We start from the raw sequence: 11,324 nt of genomic DNA on the forward strand, positions 1-11,324 counted from the left end.
TCCTTATAATGACAAGTATAGGAATTTTTGTGAGACATTTAGGGGCACCTCCCACATCACGGAAGGCAGACGTGTCATTACATAGGGGCAAACATGGCAACCATCCAACTTAACTGCACCTTGAGGTTTTTCAGAAGAAGATGTCACGTCAGCCGTCAATGTTAAATACCTGGAAGTGCTCACAACAACAAACCCAAACAATCTGTAATAAGAACTTTATTTTTCAACAATAACAAAGAACAAAATATTTCAAAAGCATATTCATATGTTACATCGACTGTACAGAGACTGGATGGTGTGGGCTTTACTCTAAATGGAAGGATGCTAACAAAACGAGGAAACTAGGAATATTTAAGTCATCTCATGAAAAAATATGAAATATTCCATGTCTAGGTACAAAATAGAAAAAGGATTAAGCAGATTATGGACTGATACTATACCCTGATACAGTGTTTAGGCCTCTTAACTGTCACAACATCATTTACAAACAAAACATGACAACATTGCCATCTTTCAATAGCTAAACCTCTTGGCCTCTTTGGTTCCATGATTAGGTATAATACATTTGAACAGAATTCAATTTTGTTTCTATAAAAATAACTTTTATTTTTTCAATGGCAGTTTCTATTCATTTTTTTATGACTAGTCACGCAACTCCTCAGTGCAAATACTCTAAGAACCATTCGCTTTGAAGAATAAGCAAAAGATTACAGTGGCAGGTGAGCCTAGGGTTGGGCATCGGGCAGGAGGCTGGAGAAAACACGAAATAATGAGCAGTATCAAGTCTCAGGTATTTCTCTTTACCCAGTGAATAAGAGAAAAATGTGTAACGAGCTTGTGAAATAACAGGTCGCTGAAGCGTTTAACCTGAAAATATCAAAGTGACTGAGGCCTGAAAGTGTGTCTCAAAGTGTGTTATGGTGCCAAACAGGCCGCGATGGGAACTCCGCTGGGATGCATTCATTTAAAAATCACTATTCGTGCATCGCATTTGGGTCAAAGTTAGCCCCAGTTAGCCTCTTTTTACATTTCAGATGATTATTTTTCTAATGGCAGTAAAACCTTTTTAGATTAAAGAGAAGAAAAAACTCCAATAGATTATTGGATTGAGCTGGTATAGCAATGTACGGATGACACTGAAACAAACTTGTACATTATATGTGCAGTTGTAGAACGAATGTTGGTGCTATTTGGAACCACTGATTCATATTTTACATGCAAAATAAACAGTGTGCTGTATCAGTAAAACGTGCATCTATGCAGAAGTGGACCTTTTACGTCAATACAGCAAGATTACTCCCTTCCAATATTATTTCTGAACCAACACCAACACATCAATTGACACCAAACTCTAAAAAGTTATATTGGTGGAAGGAGTACCAGGGGGTCCTTGGACAGTTTTCTCCATCGTAAGAACCCTTGGACTTGAAGATATATTAGCTTAAGCTGCTGTGTTGGTTCAATTTTACTGTGCAACATATTCAATATTTAGCCAACCAAATCTAAAAAAATTGCAAGAGTAAATACATTTATTTAAATAAAATTCCAAACATTGGTTTTACTAGATACACACACCACAAAGCAGTCAGCAATAGCTGACTAGTGCCCATGCTATTGTTTGGTCTGTTCTTGCTGTTGGCAAAGTGATACACTTCATCACTCTGAGAAAATGTATTAACATACAGTAATTAGCCTATTTTTGTGGGTACTCTGTAACACTCAGGTCCTTCGCTGCTATATAAATGTCATTTTAGGTAGGTGGTTGCCGGGCAGCGTGATAGAGTCATTAAAATGTTGAAGTTTTGTGGCTACAAATTATGTTAATGTTGAGAAATAAAAATATGCAATGCTTTTAAAAGCATATATTCTAAAAATTGGGCATTTTCACATGTTGATAGGTAGTTGCTAGGCAACATAATAACATCATAATATCTGTATATATATATACATATATGGACCTTCAGGCATCTAAGCTATATCAGTGTACAAAGTTTGGTTGCTCACCTCCCGGTCATGTTGAAGGAGTTTCCAAACAAACAAACAAATACATAGAGATTTGTTGTGTGCATTTTTAGGTTTGAGGATACTGAATAAGTCAAACTGTTGCCCTGCTTTTGTTGTTGTTGTTGTTGTTTCTTTAACCATAAATCAAAGAAAAATAAATAGTGTTTCCTTCTTAAAAGAGAAGGAATGTTTTTTCATCAGAGCCTCCCACCTGAAGCCCAACACACCACTGCCTGCCACACTTACTTCAAGTATTGGTGATAGTTTGTCACTAGAGCTTAAGTTCATCTTGTCTGATATATGGGTAAATACTATACATTGCATAGCTCATGCGGCACTTATTTATTTTAGAAGGACTGTGGGCGTTGATGTGCCACGTAGGGCTCATTAAAGGCATTTCAATCTGCAAGTGCTATCAAAGTGTGCGTCAGGAAGTGCAAAGTTGCACCTTCTCTTAACTGAGCAATATGGCAACTTTTCACTTTCACTGACGGAAATAAGAGTTACATTAAATGTATTTTAATAAGGAAGGGGTCAAACCTTCCATTTCAAGGAGAAGCTGCAGGAAAGTGAAGGAAATATCTTGGTTGTGAGGTCATTCCTGATATCCATCCCATCATCTTCATTGTTGATTATATGCTGGAAAGGAATATTTGTTTGACTGGCACCTTAATGAGAAGGTTGGTTAGTCAACTAAAAGGATTTTCTTTTACTTCAGTGATACAAAGACCAAGAAGAAAGGGTCGAAGTTTTCACCCTAACAGGAATATCTTGAATAGGTCACAAAACAAACTAACATGGAATTTCTGAAACTTCGGATGGTAAATCAAAGCTCATAGTTACTGACGTTCTGATCTACAGATTTCTCTGGGGGCAATAGTTTGGCACATTCCTGAGTGCAAAAGTAAGATAGTCTCCTTAAAGATGGGTTTATTACTTTCAGTAGTACAAATTTTAAGAAGGGAGCATAGAAGCTTGGTTGACTGAGCCAAAACCTCTGGGAAAACCAAATATTATATCATAGAATTTGTGGAACTTTAGTTGGTAAATGGGTGCTCATTATACATTGACTGGATGGGCTATTGCCCTACTCTCAGATATAAATATTTTTATTGGGGCAAAATGTGACACATACTTTGATGAGAATTTAAGGTGGATTCCTGAAAGATGGGGTTTATTACCTTTAACGGTACATATTCCCCAAAAGAAGGGTAGAATTTGGTTGAGCTGCTAGTTTATGATGTACAGATTCTGCTGGTGATGAAAATTTCAACTACAGGATGTATTTTTTAAGTTCAGAGGTACAAAACCCAAAAAGAAAGGGAAGGCATTTGGTTGACTCATCCAAAGTCTTTAGAAGAGGTCAAAAATTAAGTTTGCATAAACTTATGACACTTTGAGTGTTACTTAAGTGCTAATTAAGTATAAACATTAATTGGACAAGCTACTAACCCATTTCTTTTTTATCTACAGATTCTACTGGGTAAAACAATTTTCAAATCAAAATGTTTGATCAGCACTAAAGATGATGGAAAACTGTGAAGAAATGCATATCAGAAACATGGCCTCTAAACCGATACTCCATTGAATTTCAGTTGTGACATCTCACAAAGTTCTACCTTTATTTTGGATAATTATTGAATGGTTTTGGAGTAATAAAAACCTTGTTTACTGGAGTTTACTGGAATATAGAATATGTTTCCATTCATTTCAAAAATCTGTTTCTGGAATTTGCAGGTCTTATTGTGGAACAAACTTTTATTAAGGCCAGAAGTGCTGTACGGTCCAAGCCAGAAGTGCTGTATGTTGGTGTAGCTTGAGTGGTGTGAAGACATTTTCAGCGTTTGTCCAAAGTACTCTTGAAAGAGGCATAGCAGAATCACCCCCCAACCTTCATTGTTACTCATGTAAAGCTCCTTTTACCTCCTCTGGAGACAGCATTTTAACATTCAAGGTTGGGTTTATGTTCTACTCATGAAGAGTTTCAAGTGGCGCCTACACTAACAACTTGAGTGATAGCAGAAAATTACATCAGATGATGCTGCTTTGTAAAGGCTAGTAGGTTAAGTAAGTCTTGCACAATTTAACAAACGAGATCCTCATTATCTTAGAGATAATTAATGAAGACCTTCAGATATTGATTGTTTTCCAAGTGGATTTTTAAAGATTTGGAAGAGAACTCTTCATTTCTGTCTGCAGGAGACTAAGTCTTCAAACACATATTATGAATATATCAACAAACATAAATATATATACAAGTTTTTGTGCAGGCATATATGAGGGTGTGTAGATATGTGTGGATGAGGTTGTGCGTGCACATGTTTTCTCCGTCGTCCATAAATATTTTAATATTTAATTTTTTTGTAATATTGTGAATCTGTTTAGTTCTTCAGTTCCACTTTAAGTAAACAGGAAAAACATACTCAAGCACAGCCACACTCGTCCACGATCATGTTTGGAACGTCGCGCTTGACGATGTTGTATTCGTCGTCAAAGTAGAGCATGGACATGGTACTGAGCTTTGTGGGGATGCAGCAGGAATTCATGGAGCCCGGACTCATCCCCCGCAAGCGGTACTGGTTCACCACTGCTGTGTGAAAGGATGAAGCTGAACCGGGGACACCGGCCATGTAAGCCGGACAATTCCCCTCACAGTAGTTCCCGTAGTAGCCTGACGGTGCAATGATCCAGTCGCTCCAACCGATGAGTCGGAAGTCTATGTAGAATTGCTGCCGGCAGCACAGGTTGCTGCTGCCGTCACACTCCAGTCCTCGCTTCCGGATCCGGTGTTTGCTGTCAGCCTTCCTCGCCTGTACCACCAGGAAAGGCCGGTGGGACTCATCATTGACATTGAGCAAAATGGGCAAGACACCCTCTGCCTCGCAGCCCTCACAGCGGATATCCAGGTTCTGTCGCCTGTCACCTTTCTCGAACACCAACCGGACAGCATCAGTCAGCATAATGGTGTGCCAGCCACTGCGTTTTAGCTCCACTCGTTTTTCCACCAGGTTCCATTTGCTGCCAAGGCCAGGCTCCTGGTAGTACACCTTCACCGTAACCTTCCGCCTGGCACGCACCTCCAAAGGTGCCGGCAGCACCTTAAAGTAGAGCCATAGGGTGGCTTGCGTCACATACAGGTTCTGGTTCCCCTCGCTGGAGATCAGGAAAAACAGGCTGGACTGGGATGTCACCAGATCATCTAAGGAGCAAAAACACATCAGAGGTATTAACAATGATGTCAAGTAGCTGTTCAGAATACGCCATCTGGAAAGACCACTGACGATTGAAAGTAAAGGGCAGTGACAACCAGCTCATGGGTAAATGTTTATATTAAGATATAACTCTTTCTCCCCATAAAGGCAACATCTGATGACCTCCCTTGTACCCTTAATGATCAGTTTTGACACTTCAGTATATATCAATAAAGAAGCATGAGAATAGGTTCTGGGTTTTTCCAAGATTAGCCCTAATAAGCTGTATAGACAGATAACTTCTGATAAACTTCTGAAGCAGTCCTGAAGATGACAGAAGCTGCTCATTTCAGAAAAGAGAAACAAGTGTTTCCCCTGGATAACAAGTATTATCCAAGGGGAAAAGAGTTAGGGTAAGTAGCACAGATAATTCCGGATGTGACTGGAAAGATCTAGATATAGAAAGGAGAGGGATAAGTTAGTTTGGCACCTAAAAAAGCACCTCACAAAAGCAAAGGCTGAAAATAAAATCATATGTTACTAATTTAGAAAATAAAATCATATGAAGCCTGACTGTCCTTACAATGAGGCCTGAGAGAGCAACACAGGTCTATGAAGCCTCAGGAAACACAAGAAAGACTATCTCCATGGCATTAGCTTTTTCTCAGAGACTGTGCAGACACTGCACATGGACACAGGTTTAAGGACTATTAGCTCTTTTGAAGAACTGCGACTGAAAAATACAAATCCTCAAATCCCCTCAAACCCAATGATACCTCTAGACAGATTAATACCACCATGTTGGCCTTAGAAGTATTCCAAGTACTTAAACTACAACAAAATGCCAAGATTGTTTGGTCTGGGCTGCTTTGTATGGATTGCAATCCATCTCATTTATTTCTCTTGTGGGATTTATTCTGCAAGCAAGTTTGCCCATTAACGAAGGATAAAGTTTTGATCTGGAGCAGAGACGTGTAAATATCCTTTAAGTACTCTTGAGTAATTGATGGTGGAGTGAAACAGTACTCCACACTCTAACGACTAGAAGAAACGGTCTAATCAATCTACTCTGTTTTACATTTTGGGGTCATTTATCTTGAGATGCTTATGGAGCTTTCAGTGGCTGTTTCAAACCTAGAACTTGCAGCTTTGCTTTTATTTTAAGTGCCCCAATGAGAAGCTGATTGACGGATGTCAGGTGAAGAAGCTTAGTGCCATTAATCAGGTCTGAACCTCCTGAACTCTGAGTGCAGCTGACCAGGATGAATTGAGACTGACAGCACTTCAGTGAATGAACCTCGAGAGCTTTAACCAGAAAAAAATAGAAGACCAACCAAATACCATGAAAGCTTCCCTGAACTGGATACAAGGCTTGTGAGTACACAAAACATAAATCTGAAACAGTGTGAAAGACGTTCTAACCTAACAAGCTTCGCCTCATCCATCTTGAGACAAGGACATCTCTGAGTCAGCAACATGGCTGTTACATCAAACACTGCCCGCAGATTAGATCGCTGCTATCACCATAAAAATCAAGGATGATAAAGTAAAGTTTCTGCAAAAGGATAACAAAGGTTAAGTTGAGCTCCAGACGCAGATTTCACAGGTGGTTTATGTTCGTCTGTCACCACATATTCTATCAAGACGCTAAAACCCTCGGCTTGCTCACTTATTCTAAACTGTAGAGATCAAAGCGACAGCTAAAATGCCTGTGATGCAGATATAAACAAGCACTCAGTGGCAGGAGGGGTCTGAACGGGCTGGCGTTGGTTTGGGATGAGATCTACAAGCATTGTTAGATGAGCCAGCTGCGTTGTCTTTGATGGGACCAAGGAAGTCGTGGATTCTTCTGGACAAGATAAACCCAGAGATTAAAGGACTCTGGTATCAATACCAAGCTCGGCTTGATGGTAAATGCTTTGAAAGTGTCCAAACAGACTTATTTTAATAAACTGCTCATCATGCGCTGGAAAAGAAAGACAGCAACTGGCTCGGTGTTACATCTGGCAAATATTTATCATTTATTTATCTTACTTTCTCCGTGGTCAGAGCCACAAATGTTTAGTCAGGATTAAGAGACAGATGAATAAACCACGCTGTGATGTGGCAGTGGCCCAACTGTGCAAATTTGCAAAAAGAATTTCTAATGCAGTAACTAAAACTTCAGTTCAAGCTAAAATAAGCCGACGTGACGGCATGTAACCACTTTAATTTGAATTCACTTATCTGCTGTTTTCCTGTCAAACGTTTGCTGACACTGGACATTTTCTGAATGGTCTTTCATTTGAAATCTGCGGCTACAAGAAATGCTGACCCGCTTGTGGTTATGAGATCAGTGGCGCCAAAATGAAAAGAGGAAGATAAGTAAATCATATTCTTGCCGTCAAAGTGGTCAAACAACAGAGGTCTGTTAAAACTCAGTTACTTCTCCTTTTTTTAAATCAATGAATGACCCTTTGTGATTTATTATATAAAAATACTAAATGATCCAGATGATCCAACTATTTGGTCTTTTGCTTTTTCTAAGTCAATATGACCTTCTAGAGTCGCCCACCCCTCCTCAAGTTGGATGTTAAGAGGTTAACAGTGACTAGGTTGCAAGAGTAGGGGCTGAGTTTGTTTTTTATTTTATACACATGCAGAAGAAAAACTTTAAAACTTTCATTAAGTAGAAGATGTTAAACTTCAAACAAAGTCTTTTGGTGTTTTTCTGTTAAAAGCTTTTTTATTTGGGTGAATGTTAACCTTTACCCCAGTGACCTGGTGGATATAAAGAGGTGCAAATCTGTACTACAAAGTTGCCCCGAGATCCAACCGTCAAGCTTAAAAGGTACATTGGTGCACCTGCAGGGGCAGCTACTGATTTTTACAGGACCCCTTGTTTCTGAGAGTGACCCAAATGTCAGCAGTGAGCTCATAAATACAGCAGCAAGTGAAGGCATCGCCACTAACGGAGCTCACACTCACAGAAAGTTAGCCTGAAAGTCAGAACCCAAACTGTGTGTCACTGTGACGCAGCAGCTAACAAACCAACACCATGCTCTCGGGTCCCTGTGTTTTTAGAGGCTGCAGTTAGATCACACACACACACACATACACACACACGGAATGATTTTTAATGGGGTGCCAGGCTGCAGGATTCAGCCCGTCAATCTGCATTCAGGCTGCACGACAACCAGCACAAAAGCTCTGACCTTATACTGAGAAGACTGATTCAACACAGGCCTGCTGTGTCACACACACACACACACATATAAACACACAGTATCCTGGATGCAGACACATGTGCATGCAGGCACTCACAGAAAAGCTGGACAAAAGCTCAAATCCTCCAAAACAGGCAGGGATAAATGACACTCAAACACATGATATAATCAATACACACACACACACACACACACACACACACACAGACACATGCACACAAACACAGATACACTCTGAGTGGTGATTTGTTGATGTAGAAAGCAGATGTTTTGGAGAAGCGACGGCGAGCGCGCTGAGAGACACACGTGGGCGAAGCAGGTGGTGTCGTTGATCATTTTCAGCCCTGCTCCTTTCAAATAAAGCAAAACTGTTCCTGTGGGCCTTGACGCCGTGCCATGTCCCCACTGGCAGCCGCTCAGCGCCGCTCAACGCCAGCCAACTGGCAAGTGGGTGATGCCGAGGTGGAAGGTCTGCAACACAGCGGCCACAGAGAGAAACATCTGAGAGCATAAAAGCCTCTCAGCGGGGAGTGAAACCTCCGCCGACACCGAGCAGAGTTTACACTTGGTTTATTTTTTACAGGGAAGTGAACACAGCACTCAGATTTGGATTGTCCCCACTTTCTGTCACTCACATGAACGCAACAGCCACCAATCTCCATTCAAAATGTGCCTGATTTGTAATTTATCTGCCTAAAGAATCACAAAACTTTACTTAAAGTGTGCAGAAAATGCATGAAATGAGCTTTTAGATCTGGCAAAACCAGCATTTCTTTTGGTTTACTTTGAGACTGTCTACAGTGGAAACAGCCAACATGTGATGACAGCTTAACTGGGGTCAAAAACAGTCCCAAACTATCCCCAGGGGTTGATTCTAGAAAGAAATCAAGCTTCCCGATTCACAGAACAACTTCAGGTAGCAGCTACAGCTACAGCTGGCCCCTCTGCTTTTATTTTGGCGGGGTTTTCAGGTCCTAGCACCAACATCTGTTCAACATCAGCATGTTCTCTGGGTTGTTTCTCACTCAGTCAGTATATAAAGACACACGCACACTTTAAACACACACACAGAGCAGCAGAGTTGGAGGAAGTTCAGTGTGTGTGTGTGTGTGTCTCCTGATCCTCTCTGCATACATCAAATATCAGCTCACATCCTGAATTTTAGGAGAACAAGTGTCCTGCCTCCTTTATACAAACCTGCAGCCATAAAGATTCATCAAAATCTATTTTTTAAAGGTTTTTAAAACTTGGTGCTTTTTGTTGATAGATTTTCTGCTATTTTCACACCTGCATACTTTTAAAAAGTCCATAAAGAGTTAGTTTTTATAGGGAAATATTTTAGTTTTAGGGTTATCTTTAAAAAAAAAGACTTTCACCTTGAACTTATTTTCTGCATAGAAACAAAAGCACAGATCCACCTCGGAGAGAAAAATCAATGTGTTCTCTTTTTTCATACCTAAATAAAACAGGTGATCTAATTGGTTTTAATTAGTTTCAATAAAATTAAAAAAAAAAAAAAACAAACAAAAAACGACTTTATGATGAGAACAGTGAGGTGTGAGTGACTCCTCACCTTTCTCCGCGAAGCTGATGATCTCCGAGCTCTCCTCCAGCACCTCGTTGCTCATCGGATGCCCGTCCAGGTTGGGGATCTCCACCCTCCCGTCCTCTCGCAGCTTCCCGGCGTGCAGCTTCCGCAGGGCTGTCACCATGGCCGCCTTGGGGACCGGGTGCGTGATGTTGGGCCTCTCCCGCATCTGCAGCCTACTTAAGATGTGCCTCTTCACCGCCTCTAAGAAGTCCCCGTCGAGCCGCCCGGACTCCGGCTCCTCCGGCAGAGCGCCGCCGCCGCAGGACGCGCAGGTGTCCCGGGACGCCGTGCGCGCCTCCGCCTCGGTCCCGGGCGCAGCGGTGCAGCGGATGGAGAGGACGCAAGCCACGAGGAGTGCCAGTCTGAGGAGACAGCTACTCATTTTCTGTCTGAGGAGGAGCAGAAAAAACTTTTCTCCCTCTTTTTTTTTTGTCACAGTTCAGATCATAAAGTTCAAACAGGAAGACTGAAACGCGCTCCTTAAGCGCAGAGCAGCCTCCGCGCGTAACGGCAGCCCGCACGGCTCTGATCACTGGGAGGTGTGTGCGCAGGAGACCTTTCTATCACATCGCTACCAGCAGCCTGTCAGCAGTGCGGAGCTCAGTTCTCGGTAATCCGTTTGTTTGGGGCAGTTTTTTTGTTTATTTGTTTGTTTTTTTGGAGCTTCACTCGAAAAGCATGACGGTAATCAGCAATCAGCCCCGCTGGAGGTTCCACGTATTCCACAGAGAGCGGAGAAGACGCGCAGAGTCCTCCACGAGCATCTTCAAAGTTCAGTCCGTGAGCATCACCATCATCATCATCCTCACTGTCTACATGCAGCCCTGCTCGTGACCCCCGCTGTGCTTCTGCTGCCGGAGTGCCGACGCGCAATTAAGAAGATTAAAAGGAAGAGGAGGAAGATGAGAGGGAGGCGTGCCAGTGAGCGCACCGAGCAGCGTTTCCATTCTGCCGTGTGAGCTTGCAGTCACCCAAAACTTCTTATATACAGGAGAGGGGGTTGGGATGGGGGATCGTGTGGGCGGGGCTAGTGAGGAGTCAGAGAAGCGCCAGGGGTGCTCACTGCTGAAAAACTCCCTGTGGGGAAATTAGCCCTAAAGGGAGGCAGACTCTAAAAACCCGAGCTGTACAGGTTTACACCACCCCTCTACCCTCCTCCGCCCACAGAAAACCACAGGACTCCTCTGTTGCTGAGGTAATCTGATTACCTGAAACAGCCGTGGGAAGGGCTGAATTGTGCAGAATTCTGAAGAAATGTGCTCTACACATGCCAAAAACTAGAAAAAAAAAAAAGCAGCTGAAATTTATGCTGCTCACTTTATTTGATGTAAA

At 41.9% G+C, this 11,324-nt stretch overlaps 1 protein-coding gene across 1 annotated transcript; it reads right to left on the reverse strand.

The window, feature by feature from the left end:
* Positions 1-4,203: 4,203 nt before the first annotated feature.
* Positions 4,204-10,923, reverse strand: LOC134620387 (inhibin beta B chain-like). Its single transcript, XM_063466546.1, has 2 exons — positions 9,975-10,923; positions 4,204-5,203 (listed from the first exon to the last, which is right to left on the reverse strand). Exons 1-2 carry the CDS (start codon positions 10,372-10,374, stop codon positions 4,428-4,430), a joined length of 1,176 nt encoding a protein of 391 aa, XP_063322616.1. The 5' UTR covers positions 10,375-10,923; the 3' UTR covers positions 4,204-4,427.
* Positions 10,924-11,324: the final 401 nt, after the last annotated feature.

Source organism: Pelmatolapia mariae, linkage group LG23 (genome assembly GCF_036321145.2).
Source record: "Pelmatolapia mariae isolate MD_Pm_ZW linkage group LG23, Pm_UMD_F_2, whole genome shotgun sequence".
NCBI classification, from domain to species: domain Eukaryota; kingdom Metazoa; phylum Chordata; class Actinopteri; order Cichliformes; family Cichlidae; genus Pelmatolapia; species Pelmatolapia mariae.